This window comes from Ochotona curzoniae, unplaced genomic scaffold, assembly GCF_017591425.1.
Source record: "Ochotona curzoniae isolate NIBS_2020 unplaced genomic scaffold, NIBS_Ocur_1.0 patch433, whole genome shotgun sequence".
Taxonomy (NCBI): Eukaryota; Metazoa; Chordata; class Mammalia; order Lagomorpha; family Ochotonidae; genus Ochotona; species Ochotona curzoniae.
In genome coordinates this window covers 112,131-127,594 of record NW_024467010.1, presented here as the reverse complement: position 1 = coordinate 127,594, position 15,464 = coordinate 112,131, and the positions used below count along the sequence as shown (strand labels likewise).

The window sequence follows — 15,464 nt, the reverse complement described above, 5'->3', positions numbered from 1 at the left end:
TGTGAGACTCCAGGACTGGCAGACGGCCCTGCGCTCCGCTAGGCATGCTCCCATGCATCCATACCCACGCAAGTTCCTAAAACAACACTTAGGACAACAGCAGACACCAGAAGAGGTGACCGTGGATCTACACCCAGGGTCAGAGTGGATCTATCACCCACTGCCAGATGGAAACAGACATCATGCCTCCTCAGCATCGATGGGCAGAGACAAGGCGGGACTGGCCCCAGGGTCCTCGCCGGCAGCTAGCCCACACTCTGCTCCTATTCATCAATGACACAACTACAGATGGGACAGCACAGCACACAGCGTGCCACCATGCCACAGCAGGGAGCAGCCCGAGGCACTCCAGGGGTCCTGGGGACAGAGAGAGACCAGCCACACTGGATGACCTGCTGTCACAGCATACTTTCTCAAATCACAACAAGAAAATGGGAAAGATGCCAGAGCCCAGACCCTGCCCTGATGCGTGGGGGCATGCTCGCTACAGCCTGACACTGACAGTGAACTCCAGCCTGGTGCTGAAGAGGAGCCGCTCAACGAATGTAAGGTCAGCTACCTTGGGGCAGAGTGAGGCTGATGTGCAGCAGGAAGTTCACATCACTTGGGGTTCAGACACCAAACGCCAACGACCCAAGGAGCTTTGGACCAATCCCCAAGCAGAGAATGACAGCCCATTTCTAAGGCATCCTTGAGACGGGTACTTCTGCTTCTGTAGGGGAGGGGAGGGTGTGTGGCAGGATTCACTCTGATGGTCAATGTGGAGGATATGGCGAGAACAGCAGGGACAAGGAGGCAGCCACGGGCACGGGACCCACAGTGAGACAGCTGCAGGTGTCCCAGGCAGAATAGCCTGATCTGAAGAGAAGGTGGGTTTGAAAGAGGAGAGACACAAGTGCCTCCTTGGTGGTGGCTCCGCACATGAGGCTCAGGACAGCAAAACTTCCCGAGTTCAGACGCTGGCTCGAGGGCGCCCTTTGCAGGAGTGCACCTGGAGGTGCCTCGATCACAGGTCTCAAGATAGACCATGCAAAGACGGACTCCAGCACGGGTGCTAGTCAAAGCCCCTGGGGGAACAGCCACCACTCTAGCACCAGGCTCTGCAGCGGTCGCTCTGTGTCCCTAACTGGGCCAGCATTTCAGTTCTAGCATCTGCAGCTGGACTCGCACTCACGGTGGCCACAGGCTGGGGGCCAGAGCAGGGAGCTGGAGCCATGCACGCCCGGAACCACTGGGGTTACAGCAGACACGCCTCAGGGGAGCAGGGACAGGAAAGCTGCAGCACAGCACGCTCCCGTCTCCAGGCAAACCACTGAACGGCTGCAGGTGGGACAGGCTCCGCTGGGCGTTCGGGCGGAAGCCTGCCCCTCCGCTGCCCGCCCCGAGCAGCAGGCCCCTCCGCTGCCCGCCCCGAGCAGGCCTCACCGTTGCCGAAGTCGATGTACTTGGTGATCTTGTGCCACGTGCGGTAGTAGAAGTGCCGGACCTGCTCCTTGTTCTTCACCATGCTGGCGGGCTTGCCCTTCTTCTTGTACTTCAGGGCGATGTTGTTCTGAATCGCCTCGAAGTCCTTCCCGTGCTGGAAGTGAATGAGCACATTAGCAGGGTGGGTGTCAGCACAGCGTGGCTCTCCCTGCAATGTCCACCCACCTACAGAGCAGAAAGGGAGCCTGTGACACGCCAGCAAACTTCCTCCCGACCCCACATCGCCAAAGAAGCTGCACAGACCCGGCTAGACACTGACGCTACACTACGTAACCCGTGGGGTCCAGGATGCAGCAGAGGTGGGCCCTCGGGGGTCACACGCCACAGTCCCAGGTGATCAGGCAAACGAGGCCCTGTGTCTGCAGCAGGATCCAGGCCCTCAGCCTCAAGGCCTTGCCAGCAGCACTGAGCCACAAGGACACACCTGTGTGGGGACACACAGGAACCAGGCTTGCCTGGGAAGCAGGAAGTTGCACCTGCTGGAGCCCAGTCCTCGACTTCCCAGCCTCCAGACCGTGGGAACCAAACGCTATCCTTAAGGTCCACTTATCTGGGGCCCGGTGCAGCAGCCTAGTGGCTACAGACTTGACCTTGCATGCAGTGGGATCCCATATGGGAGCCAGTTCTAATCCCGGCCAACCCACTTCCCATCCAGTTCCCTGGGAAAGTAGTCAAGGACGGTCAAAGCCTTGGGACCCTGCACCCGCATGGGAAACACAGGAAGAGGTTCATGGCTCCTGGCTTTGGATCAGCTCAGCTCTGGCCATCGTGGCTGCTTGGGGAGTGATCCAGTGGATGGAAGATCTTTCTCTGTAAATCTGACTTCCCAATAAAAATAAATAAATCTAAAATTTTTTATTATTATTTTTTTTATTGGAAAGGCGGATATACAGAGAGGAGAGACAGAGAGGAAGATCTTCCGTCCGATGATTCACTCCCCAAGTAAGCGCAACGGCCGATACTATGCCGATCCGAAGCCAGGAGCCTCTTCCGGGTCTCCCACGCAGGTGCAGGGTCCCAAAGCTTTGGGCCGTCCTCAACTGCTTTCCCAGGCCACAGGCAGGGAGCTGGAAGGGAAGCGGGGCTGCCGGGATTAGAACCGGCGCCCATATGGGATCCCGGGCGTGCAAGGCGAGGACCTTAACCACTGCGCCACCGCGCCGGGCCCAAAAATAAATCAATCTTAAAGAAAAAAGGCCAACAATGCCACAACCCCATTAAAAGCTGGCTGGAAACGGGGTCCCTCACATGTTCTGTCAATGGTACCAGGAGGTGGACCCTGTGGGAGGTGATTAGGGTGGGACAACGCCCTAAGGGTGAACCCTAAACTCCACATAGCCCCTCCACAACTGTTACGATACAAAAAGGTCCTTCGCAAGTGCTGGCAATCTACTCTTGGCTCCTCCACAACTTTGAGGAATTAATCACTTTTTCCTGGAGCGGGAGTTACAAGGCTGCGAGGGCAGCATCAGGGACACAGTGGAGAGTAGGCACCCAGCACAGGCTCCTGCCCACAGGGCCGGAGGTGAGACAGCGGAACTGTATATTGAAAACGGACAAGACAGCGGACACCTCTAAGGACGCCAGCATCCAGGCTAGTGGTTGGCTTTGTTCAGAAGCAACACTGAAACGGAAGACGATTACAACGCTGGGGAGTCAGGTTAGGGATGCAGGTGCTGTAGCCTAGCACCTTAACCGTCTTTACAGCGCTGTTTTAAGCCAGTTGCTTCACCTCCAATTCAGCTCCTGCCAAAGCGCCTGCAACAGCAGCAAGACGGCCCACATGGGAGCTCTACAAACAAACCTCTGCGCCCAGCCTCCGCGCCCAGCCTCTGCCGCCCGGCCTCTGCCGCCCGGCCTCTGCCACCGGCCCAGTCTTGACCACCAAAGCTCTTTTAGGAGTGAGCCAGCAGACACAAGATTTTTCTATGTAACTCTGCCTTTCAAACAAATAAATAAACCTTGTGGGGGGAAAAAAAAACAAAAACCAACAAGGAAGGAGGGTGTGGTGTGAGTTAAGCCACTGCCTGTGGGGTGCACATTCCAGAGGGGAGCCAGTGCCTGCACTGTGTTCAAGTAAATGTGTAAATCTTTCCTGTTAATTTGTTTTCTAAAAAGAATTTACTTCTTAAAAAAAAGGCCCTGAGCTATGGCCTAGTGACCAAATCCTAGCCTATGCGCTGAGATCCCATATGGGTGCCAGTTCATGTCCTGGTGCCCACCCCCCCCCCCCCGCCCCATCCAGCTCCCTGCCTGTGGCCTGGGAAAGCAGACGAGGACGGCCCAAAGCCTTGGGACCCTGCACCCGCGTGAGAGACCCGGAAGAGTTCCTGGCTCCTGGCTTCAAATTGGCTCAGCTCCAGCCATTGTGGTGCGGGCCCTGTGGGCCGCTCAGCTATGCTGCCATTCCCAATCCGCCACAAACGAAGGAGCAGGCCTGGGTTCCACTAACACCATTCCTCAAAACAGGAAGCAGACACACAGGCCAGAAGTTGCCTACATCTCAAGAACAATTATTATTAGGCTTCAAAATCAACTAACGCGCTAGAGGCTCGTGAAACACCAGGGAACTGCACTGAAGTGCATTAAAGCCTGCTCACCGGGCCAGACTTGCAGCATAGCTAACTAAGCCACCACCTGTGACAGCACGGGCCCACATGGATACCGGTTCAAATCCCAGCTCCACTCCCCATCCAGCTCCTAGTTAACGCAGCTAGGAAAGCTCTGAACGACGGCTCAAGTGTCTGGGCCCAGCGCCCACGTGGGAGACCAGGAAGCAGCTCCTGGTTCGTGCCTTTGGTCTGGCCCAGCCCCAAGCCACAGCAGCCACTCGGGGAGTAAAGGAGCAGAAGATGGAAGATATCTCTCTTTCTCACTCTAACTCCGCCCACCCTTCAAATAAATAAAATAAATAGTTAAGAGGGGGGTGGTGAAGCCCGTCCAGCCATCTCAAAGCTGACAGCAGAAAAGGCCGGCATGGACCTGTCCTCTTCCAGCGCAGCGTGCCTGCACCCCCACACTGTTTCGTTACTGCTCGGCAGGAATTCTTGGGTTTAGCTGGCGCTGATGGACACGGGAAGCCCCTGACCACTCTCGGTGTGGGCACACATACCTCCAAAAGGTGAGCAGAGGCCAGACCTCAGTGAGGAAAAGGCCTTGGAAGACAACACAAACATCCCCATAAGCCCTCAGCAGCAGCCTGAGGGTCACCAGGTGGACAGAGATCAAAGTCAGGGGTGAGGCCCCCACCACCAAGGCTCCAGGCTGAACCTGCTCATCTCAGAGCCACGCGGCCAGGATCAACAGACACAGAGTGAGCAGCTCACCTCCTACAGCCCCCCAGGAGCCGCCCCGTCTCCCTCACCTCCTACAGCCCCCCAGGAGCCGCCCCTCACCCTCACCTCCTACAGCCCCCCAGGAGCCGCCCCTCACCCTCACCTCCAACAGCCCCCCAGGAGCCGCCCCTCACCCTCCCAGCTCACCTCCAACAGCCCCCCAGGAGCCGCCCTGTCTCCCTCACCTCCTACAGCCCCCCAGGAGCCGCCCCGTCACCCTCACCTCCAACAGCCCCCCAGGAGCCGCCCTGTCTCCCTCACCTCCTACAGCCCCCCAGGAGCCGCCCCGTCACCCTCACCTCGTACAGCCCCCCAGGAGCCGCCCCTCACCCTCCCAGCTCACCTCGTACAGCCCCTCAAAGAAGGTGTTCTTGTCCTCTGTGCTCCACGACTCCCACTGTCGCCGCACCTTTTTGCCTTCTTCCTTCTCGGCACCTGACGATCCCAAGTTCCGGGAGGAGGAGCGTGAGCCCCCAGCAGGGGCACTGGGGGCAACCCCAGCCACATTTCCAGATGCCGACCCGCCACCTTCGGCTCCTTGGAGAGAAAGGACCACACAGTGAGCTGTTTTTGCAAGCTAGGGTGTCAGGCGAGGCAGAACGGGGCAGGGAGATGGAAAAGGGCTCAGTGTCCAAGACCACGTGCCAGTGACACTTCCAGGAGGACCACACAAGGAACCCAGCACCTCACGCACTATCCCTGCCGGGCTGAGATCCTATCCCCTCCACGCATGCTGCTCACCAGGCCTTCGCCCCAGGATTTGAAGGAAACAGTCTCTTTTTGAATAAGCAAGCTGAACATTAAAAAGTCGTGACGACGTCACATGCGCATGAAGCAGGTCAGAACACGCACAGCCTCATCGGAGAGCTGAGCCCTCGTTTCTCACTCCTACCAGATCCCCTCACGCTTCTCCCACTTCAGGCAGAGTCCTTCCTGGGACACACGGGCTGACGACAACCCTATGGAAGCCCAGCGATGCCCAGCGTGGCAGCTGTGGACAGAGCACTGGGCACAGCACAGGAACCAAAGGGGGAGGGGCAAAGGCCCCTCCTGCTCCCCTGCCATGCCCAGCACCTCTGTTGTCACCACCATCTTTCACGGTGCTGCAGGGCCACACAACCCGGACACCTCCCAATTCTGGAACACTCTACAGGGAGCTAAGACCACAGAAGCAAACCAAAGAAAAGCAAATGTGCATTACTGTTAAAATGCTTCCCTAACGAGCTAGCCAAGGGCTTTTCCATCCAGACACACTTCCTGGTGGCCCCTGGACAGAGGTCTGTCACCACAGGCCCTGCAGGCCAGTACGGTCGGTTGACGATGACAGAAACCAAAAACAAAGAAACAAACCAACTCTCTTAATCCACATGCTCCCGCAAAGACTGCCTCTGGGAAAAGAGCCCTAAGAGCTGGGCAGGCATGGCAGCCTCGCCTTGCACATGCCGGGATCCCCTACGGGTGCCTGTTCTAATCCCGGCAGCCCCGCTTCCCTTCCAGCTCCCTGCCTGTGACCTAGGAAAGCAGTCGAGGACGGCCCAAAGCCTTGGGACCCTGTGCCCACGCGAGAACCCTGGAAGAGGCTCCTGGCTTGGGGTCGGCTCAGCTCTGGCCGTTGCGGCCACTTGTGGAGTGAACCAGCAGTCAGAAGATCTTTCTGTCTCCTTTCTGTAAATATGACTTTCCAATAAAAATAAACACATCTTAACAAAACAAGAGCCCACCAAGGGGCTACCCTCGCCCCTGCCTTACACGGGACAGAGGCAGCTCGCTGGGCTGTGCAGCTATACGCCGTGGCCCCTGTCACCACACTGCACTTTCATGGTGGTGGGGGAGAGAGCTGCGCTCTGCAGAAACCGCTCAGACCTGGGCTGGAGCTGCTGCCCCGGCTGGCGAGCGAGAGACCGTGCCTTCTGGCCACTATGGTCAGCCTGCTGCTCTCCAACAGGAAGGAGTCTCGAGGCGCTGCCCGGCAGGTTGCAAGGACTCGGTGGACGGCTCTCCGGAAATCCGCCATCAGAGCAGGCGCTCTGCACATCGGCAGACGAGCCACAACACCGAACTCACAGAAAGGTGCGTTCAGTGGAGCAGTCATTCCAGAATTGCACCCCAAACCGGTTGTCACTGACTGCATGGAACTATTTATATCTAAATATGAACTGAAATTTTGCAAACTAAAACCCAGTTTCTTGATCCTACTGGCCAGGTTCCTGGTGGACAAGGGTGACATGTGGACAGTGTCCCTGAGTGGCTGACACCCACAGTCCTGAAGCTGCGCCATGCCACTGTGCACGCAAAGCAGCTTCGCTCAGGGAAGCACCCAGCCAGCCGGCCGAGTGCCCCAAGCGGGGGTGTCCCAGATGCCTCCCATGAGAGACCAAGTCTGTTCTACTCCCTGGGGGTCACAGAAGCTTTTGCTGCCAACTGGAGAGGGTTTCAGTGCCACTCTGAACACAACTGTTACACTGCAGGGCGGCCAGTTCTTCAGGCTCTAATTCCACACACCCGGTCGCTGGAGGAAGGCGGCCCCTGCGCCGCACAGGACTTGCTCGGTGTCCTAGCAACACTGCCTCAACTTTTTCCCCAGTCCCAGGGCACACCAGGAAGCCGCGCGAGTGCTGCTGAAGGCCCAAAGTCCAGACGTCTTGTTGAATTCTGTGGGTCTCGGGGGATCACAGCTCTGGTAACCCAAGACCTGGAGAACAAACCCTGAAGGAGAGCTGGAGGGCAGCGTGCCTGCACTGGGGGAGCCACCAGGGGCAGCTACAGGGATAGCTGGGCAGGCTGGCGCACCACCCACCATGCCATGAACTTGGCCTTTCCAAAACAGCTCTGAAAGACGAGCCAACGGCCAGGTAACTCCTGCCAGATGTGGTTCCGGATCTGCAAGAACCCTCGAGACTTCCCTGGTGGACGGAATCTCAGACTTCTGAGCACAAAGACGGAGGCTTTGCGCTGAATGAACCAGAGGATGCAGAGGGCCGCAGGTGGATTCACCTGCAAACGGTCAGTCTAAAACAGAGACTAAGGACGCGAGGGCGACAAGAGAAGCAAGTGGTCAATCAGGGCTGGCGGAAAGACAAGAGGGCAAACAGGACTTCCAGGCCATGAGGACTTTCTCCGGAGGCAGGAATGCAGTGAGAGCGAGGCGGGGACCAGGCTCAGCTGCAGCTTCCTGGGGCTCCTAGTCAAGAAACCTGCAGAGACACGCACGGGAGCAGCACCCCAGCAGCGAGCTCCCCGGGTCAGAACACAGGCTCTCTCCCTTGCCCAGCCCCGGCACCAGGCCCCACAAGGTGGGGACTCGGCACAGCTTGGACTGGGGAGGCCTCAGGGTGCCTCACCTCACCCACACACAGTGCCGACCACCTGCTTTCACCACCAGTGCCAATCCCTGGTTGACCAGGATGCCCACACCTCACACAATAGCCTATACGGGAGGACAACATAACCCCCGCCTCTCGGGGCGGAAGCACAGCCTGCACAGTCAACACGGGGTGCCAAGGCCGTCAGGGCCTCCACACCACAGCTAACGAGGGAGTCGGCTCTGGAGCGACCTGCCCTCGGTGAGATGCCGAGCACGCCATCACCACCTGCTCAGCACCATGAGCTCCCCAAGCTGGAACCATCCACGCAGGCCATGGAGGCCAAGGCCAGGAGCCACCGAGGACAGGCCCCGAGGAGGTGCCTGGCTTGTCCCCGGCAGGGGCCGTCTGTGGTGATCACGTGAGCCTCTCCAGGATGCACTGTGCCACACCCCATCACAGGGAAATACTCTGGGACCCACGCTGGCCCCTCCGTTCCCTGCACTCCCCGGCGGAGACAGAGGTGTCCCTGGGGTATCCTGCGCCCAGCTGTGAGGGAGGGAACACCTCCTCCAGCAAGGCTGCCTACAACAAATCAAACCCCAAAGCCGCAGCCCGTCAGCCTGCCCCCAGCGCTGCTGCTCGGCCCACAAGGCAGGGAGGCCCCTCCAATCCGATACTGCCAAGAAGATGCCATTCACATCCGCGGGCTATGCCTGCCAGAGGTCCGGCCCCCAGAGGCCGGGCTGTGCTCACTGGGACCTGAGGAAAGGCTCAGGCCGTGACTGCCCCCTGAAGCCACTTGTGTTTGCTGTGTCCTCATGTCTTGCAGCATCCGCGGTAAGGCACACTGCACTACGGTTCCCAGAAGCCACCGAAGGGAAAGCAGGCCCCGCCATCCGCCTGCAGGCACACCCTCCTCCTCAGGCATGCAGCAAGGCCCATCTGTACAGTCGCCCCAAGTGGCCAGGGTCACAGCTCTGCTGACCCTGAGCACAGGGAACTGTCTGGGCCATTCAGCAGGACCCCAGCCTGACTGTCACCTCGCATTGTCCACTGCATCGCACAGGCGATGGCGTATCCCTGCCTCGTTGTGCCCTCCCGCCCCATCTGACAGCTCTGGCACAGCATGACCATAACACCCAGGAATAGCCCAGGTGTGGAGGTCAGCTGCAGAGTGAGTCTGGGCAGCCTGTGGGCATGACAACCTGGTAAATTTCCCATCCAGAAGAGCACATGGTGAGACTGAACAGAAGTGGGCAGCCTTCTGGACACGCCCCGCCTGAGCTCTCCCAGTACCAGGGCCACGCAGCAGGCCAGCAGAGTTCTGGCCACTTCAGCAGTCTCCCTCCGGGGTGCTCTCCAGAACACACCAGTGCAAGCTCCTTCACACAGGCCAATCCTGGCCCCGAGCTCTCAGCCCGAGGACGGGCCCTGCAGACCAGCATGCCAGGGAACACTGAGCAGCGGCTGTTCCGGGCGGGCAGAGACCCGCTGCTGGTTCCCACCTGCTCCCAGGGCGGTCCCAAGATTCCAAAGACAGATTCCACCAGGAACTCACAGGCAGCCCACACGGCGACAGGTAACGTGTGTGTTACCTCCACTCTGGAAGAACAGGGAGGCTCCAGGAGGCGGCCTTCTCTGCCACAGCCAGCCACAGGGTGAGGTGGCCAGGTGGCGCAGTGGGGTCCCTCCTCCCAACCACGTTCTTGTGGATGTGGTCTGAGTCCGAGGTCGGCCTTGGAGCATCCCGAGTCACAGAGGCGAGCAGGCCCACAGATGTCCTGCGCAGCATATCTGCGCCCATTGCACAGCGCAGGGAGAGGCAGGGGGCCTGGCGCACAGGCAGCCTCGGCCACAGCCCCCGCAGGGCACACCGAGCCTCTAGAATCACACTACACACGGACCCACCCAACGCCGTCAGGGCCATCCGTTCTAGCCTGCTCCCGAGCCCCAAGGCCACGGGGCCGGGACCTGCAAGCTGAGCAGAGGGAAGCTGAGCGGCCCTACCCAGCTGCCACGGGGCTTCTTCACACACACGGAAGAGAAAGCACGGAGAGCACGAGTACTGCTCCTTTCCCAAAGCAGACCCCAGTCCCTACAGGACAACTTCCGCCGTTGGCAGGACTTGTCCCCAGGCCCAGCAAGGTCCCGAGTGGGGCATGCTCACACCCCACTCTGCCAGCAGTTTCCTGAGGTGACAGCGGAGCAGGGGTGCCCCTAAAGCAGGAGTCTGGCCCGGGCAAAGTGAAGCTAATCCATCCACGCGCAGCGAGCGGCCAACAGAAAGCCAAGAGTGGCCGTCCTGAGGCATTCTGGACCCCTTTCCTGCAAACTTCTCAGCAGCTACATGCCGGGGTGCTCAGGGGCGATCACTGCGGTGCTGCTCCCCTACTTAGGGGGGACCCCCAGGAGAGGCACCTCTGCAACAGAAGCACACACGTGCAGCGTGGGCTCCGCACTGGCCTTCTTGCAACACGCCCAGCAGGCCATCCCAGCACCCGGAGTGCACAGCTCACAGAGGGGGGCCAGGAACCAGCAGCCCAAAGCTACTTGTCAGGAAATGGGTAAGCTGGCAACGCAAACCAACGGGTGCCAAGTCGCTCAGCTCTTTCAGACCCAGATTAACTCCCGTGAGGCTTCAGCAAGGCTTCCAAGCCACCCTGACACTGTCAAGTGCTTGGGTAAAACCCCTTTTAACTGGGAAGGCCCTGACCCCATAAGACAGCCCTCTTGGTGAAGGAGGCAGGAAAATCAAGTTCCACGGGACCCAGGAGGCCCAGGCCGCAGGGGGGAGGCCCCAGGAGGGCCAGCACCGCTGACACACCGAGACAAACACGTCCCGGGACGGGAAGCCAAGTAAAAGCTTTCCTTCAGGCCAAACCGCTCTGAGATGAAAAGAATCCAACAGCAAGTCAGAGGACAGCCCGGGCAGAGCACACCGGGACACGCGCACGCGGGGCTCCGGCGCCCTCACGCCGGCCCACCCTCCACCGCGGGCCGGGACCTTGGCAGAGGACGCGGGCCAGGGCCGCCCCTTCCTCCCCCGCACCGAGCTTCCCCAGCCCGCGCCTTTGTTGCATTTCTACCACCTCACGTCTGGCAGCGAGACCCAGCAGGTCGTTTCTTTTCCCTTTCCCGGGTTGGAAGTGGCCCGTCCCGGGAGGGAGGCCGGCCGGTGCGCCCTCGGGGAGGGGAGGCCCCTACCTTTCCCGCGGGGCCCCGAGCCGCCGCCCCCCGCGCCCGGCGGGTCCCTCCGCGGCCTCTTGCTCTGCGGCCGCACGCTCGAGCGCAGGAAGTGGTGCTGGTCCTGGGGGCTGCCGAGCGGCGGGGCCGCGGGGGCGCCGGCCCGCGGGGGCGGCTCGTCGCGCTTTGTGGCGCCGTCCTCCGCCGCGTCCGCCCCGCCGGGCGCGTCTCCGGCCAGCGCCTCGTCCTCCGCCGCCCGCTTGCCCAGCTTCTTGAGCCCGTCCTCGCCGCCGCCGCCGTCGCCCAGCTTCACTGTCATCCTGCGGCCGGGAGAGCACAGGGCGGCGCCGTGAGCGGCCGCGCCGGGCCCGGGAACTTTCTGCGCCCGCGGCCGCTCAACATGGCCGCCGTTGTTTGTTCCAAATCCGCGCTCGCGCCCGGCCCGCCCGGCCCGCCGCCCCCCGGCCCGGCCCGCACCGCCCGGCCGGCCGAGCCCCGCGTCCCGGGCGCCCGCTCGCGGCCCCGCACGGCCCGGCGCGGCCCGCCTACCCCGGGAGGCCGCGGCTCATGGCCGGGCCCGCGCGCCGCCTCGGCCCTCGCCCCGCGTCCCCACCCCGTCCCCGCCCCCCGGCACGCGCGGCCACCGGCCCCGCACTCGGGCGCGGGAGGCCCGGGGCGCCGGCCGGGGCGGGCGGACTCCGGGCAGGGCTGGCCGCACCCGCTCGGGCGCCGGGGACCAGGCGCGGACTCGGCCCCTTCCTGGCGCAGAGGCGACCCGTGCAGCCGGACCCCCAAACCCGCCCGTCGGCGACCGGCCGCCCCGCACGCGGGCGAGCGCGGCCCCGCCAGCGGGAAGGGCGCCTGCCCGGGGCACCGCACGTCCTCGGCCGGCCACAGCACCCTGCAGGCGCACGCAAAGCGACCCGGCGCCCCGGAGCTTCTCGGGACCGGCCGGCCCTGGCGGGGGCGGCCCCGCAACCCCGCCGCCCCGCCGCCCTGGCCGCCGCGCCTCCCCGGGCCCCGCGCCCCCCGCGCGCAGTCACCTTTCTCATCCACGCCTCGCGGCGGCCCGGCCTCTCGCAGCCCCGGGACGCCCCCCGGGACCCGCAGAACCGGCCGCGACGAGCAGGCCCGGCCTCGGCGCGACGGCTGGGGGAGGCCGCTGTGGCCGTCCTGCCCCGCAGGCGCCGGGGGCCCACGCGCTCCGCTCCTGTCCCCGCGCGGGGCTGCACCCCGCAGCCCGGGCTTCCCGGCCGACGACCCGCAGCGCCCAGCGGCAGTTCCGGCTACGGCGGCCGGCGGAGACGTCGCGCCGGGGCGGGGCGGCCGGGCGCGGGGCGGAACGGGACGACGCGCGCGGGAGCGAGCACGCACAGCTGCGAGGCGGGCGCGCCCCCCAGGCGGCGCTCCCATTGGCTAGGAGCGGGCGCGCGCTCCCGCACGTCCGCGCTCGGGGCGGGGGCGCGGGGACGGGTCTGCGACGCGAGTCGTGTTGTGACGCCGGGGGGCGCCCTGCGGGCGGTGCGTGGCGTCGGATTGGTCAGCCGCCAGCCAATAGAGCTGATGCCGCGCTGCGATTGGTCGGCGCCGTGTTGACGGATGCGTGAGAAGAAAACGCCGCCTCAAGCCGAGTGTGGGAGCCGGCGCGAACCCTTGGGACTCCGCGCTCTCCTCATCGGCTCGTCCGGAGCGGCCGGCGGGCCCTCGGCGCGGGGCGGCGGACGAGCGTGCCTCGTGGTTGCGTTGGGGCCCTGCGACCGGCCCGCGGTCGCGTTTCCCCGCTGACCCTCGGCAGTGCAGGCCGGTGCGCCACCCGCCCAGCCCGGCCCCTCAGGTTGGCGTGTGCGCCCGCGACGGCCCCTGGACGCGGGTCCCGGCTCTCGGCGGCCGTCCGGACACTCCCGAGCGCCTTCGGCTCTCTCCGCGGCTGCTTCGGCCGCGCGGGGTTGCCCTTCGGCTGTTTCCGCCTTCCTCGCGCGGCGTTGTCCCGGCAACCGGAGCAGCGCGGCGGTGCAGGCAGGGTGAGTGCCTCGGGGGCCGAGGGTCCTCCCGGGCGCGGCGGGGACCCTCCGGGTGGCCCCTGGCACGGGGCTGGCTGCCCCGCACGGACCCCACGCGAGTCCCCGGCCCGTCCCTTCGGGCAGATCGGGTGGACAAACAGAGAACCAGGGCAGGGTGGGGGAACGTGCAGCCCCAGTGGATGCATGGTCCCGAAGCGCGGGGACAAGCCTGGTCGGCAGTGTCCAGCATGCCACGCAGGCCCTGACCTGGCCGGGGGATTGGGACTGTGGCCTAGAGAGCAGAGTGTTCCAGGGCGCCCCGTGGACTCCCAGACTGACCCGGTCGAAACCCCAGGCGCCTGCAGAGGAAGCCCAGCGACGTGATCCGAAGAAGTGGTTTCTTTTCTTTGCACCCAAAAGTGCATCTGTTTGTCAGTTTTGCGTTGTAGAGACCCGGAGTCTGTCTGCACGTGGGGAAAGCCTGTTGCATCGATGCCATCAGCGCGTGGAAACTAGGACATTGCTCTGGCCCACCTGCCTGGAGGCTAGAAGTCTGGCCTCAGCCAAGCAGTGGGGGGCTGGGGAAGGAGGCTGCCTACAGGGACACTACTCCTGAGCTTGACTACCAGAGTCACGTGCCAAAGGCTCAGTGGGAGAAAACCCAGAAAACCAGAAGTTATCCTTGCCGTTCCGTTATCAGTGCTTTGGTGCTTGAAGTTAGAAAAAGGCAGGGGGGCCACAAATTGGATTTAATTTGATAAAATCTGTTAGGAGTGTAATTATGCCAAATACGAACTTAGTAACTACATAATCATCATTGCAACAAAACTAAAGCACAGCTCATTTTTCAGAAAAAATAGTTACACACAGTGAGCTTGTTGAATAAGAATGTCCCACAGGGCCCAGCACGGTAGCCTGGCAGCTCAAGTCCTCACCTTGTACACACCAGGATCTTAAATGGGTGCCGGTTCTAATCCCAGCGGCCCTGCTTCCCATCCAGCTCCCTGCTTGTGGCCTGGGAAAGCAGTCAAGGACGGCCCAAAGCCTTGGGACCCGGCACCCATGTGGGAGACCTGGAGGAGGCTCCTGGCTTTAAATTGGCTCAGCACTGGCCACTGCAGTAACTCCGTTGGGGAGTGAATCATCAGACAGAAAATCTTCCTCTCTGTCTCTCCTCCTTTCTGTATATCTGACTTTGCTATAAAAATAAACATCTTAAAGAAAAAAAAGAAAAAAAGGTCCCACAGCCAGGGCTTTAGAGCTCTATCTGGGTACAGAACATTGAATTCATTGAATTCACGATGGAAGGCTTCCTGGGGCAGCTCCGGCCTCGCGGTCCATACCAGCACCCCGCGTCAAGGGTCTGGATTGCATTCCATCCCTGCTAGCGCACAGCCCAACTCAGGTGGTTGGGGCCCTGCCACCCCGGTGCATTGGAGTCTGGGACCCTGCCTCAGCTGTTGCCGGGGGCGGGAGGGACAGGGGAAGCTTAGTCTGTCTCCCCTACCTCTCTGCCTTACGGAGCCCACCGTGGTTGAGGTATTGTTCTCATGTCCACTCCCACAGAGAAGTACCTGTGTCTGATGTGTGGCTCTGGCTCTGGCCGCTCGCAGCTCCCCGCCGTGCAGGCCCCAGTGGTCTTGATGGTGGCTCGGGAGATTGGCTTCCCGTAGCTGGCTGGAGGGCTGCACTCCTGGCATCAGCTTCAAGCAGGCTGAGCTGTGGTGGGCATCTTGGACGATGAGCCAGCTGGTTGACCTGTCAGCTTGCTCTCTCTCTTTTAAAGATTTATTTTGTTTTGTTTTGTTTTATTGGAGATACACAGAGAGGAGAGACAGAAAGATCTTCCATCTGTTGATTCACTCTCCAAGTGAACGCTGGTGGTCAGAGCTGCACCAATCAGAAGCCAGGAGTCCTTCCTGGTCTCCCACGTGGGTGCAGGGTCCCAAGGCTTTGGGCCGTCCTCGAAGGCTTTCCCAGGCCACAGGCAGGGAGCTGGATGGGAAGTGGAGCTGCCGGAATTAGAACCGGCGCCCATATGGGATCCTGGTGGATACAAGACAAAGGTTTAGCCACCAGGTCATCACACTGGGTTCAGCTTCTCTCTGGTGTTTTTTTTTTTTTTTTTCAGTTTCTTTCAAATAAAAAGAAAATAG

At 61.7% G+C, this 15,464-nt stretch overlaps 2 protein-coding genes across 3 annotated transcripts in view; one reads left to right on the top strand and one right to left on the bottom strand.

The window, feature by feature from the left end:
• Positions 1-12,518, bottom strand: part of LOC121167849 (protein cramped-like) — a 33,684-nt gene extending 21,166 nt beyond the window's left edge. Inside the window, exons 1-4 of one of the 2 annotated variants that reach the window (XM_040997535.1) lie at positions 12,352-12,518; positions 11,330-11,628; positions 5,164-5,357; positions 1,426-1,579 (exon numbers count right to left, since the gene is read on the bottom strand). In XM_040997535.1, coding sequence (XP_040853469.1) covers positions 1,426-1,579; positions 5,164-5,357; positions 11,330-11,627 — 646 coding nt within the window. In that variant the 5' untranslated portion in view covers position 11,628; positions 12,352-12,518. Of the gene's footprint in view, positions 1-1,425; positions 1,580-5,163; positions 5,358-11,329; positions 11,756-12,351 lie in introns of those variants that run through there. The other variant, XM_040997534.1, reaches the window with a different exon arrangement.
• Positions 12,519-12,981: 463 nt separating this feature from the next.
• Positions 12,982-15,464, top strand: part of LOC121167923 (intraflagellar transport protein 140 homolog) — a 62,703-nt gene continuing 60,220 nt past the window's right edge. Inside the window, exon 1 of the mRNA XM_040997645.1 lies at positions 12,982-13,329. The gene's annotated coding sequence lies outside the window, so the exon portion shown is untranslated. The remainder of the gene's footprint in view (positions 13,330-15,464) is intronic.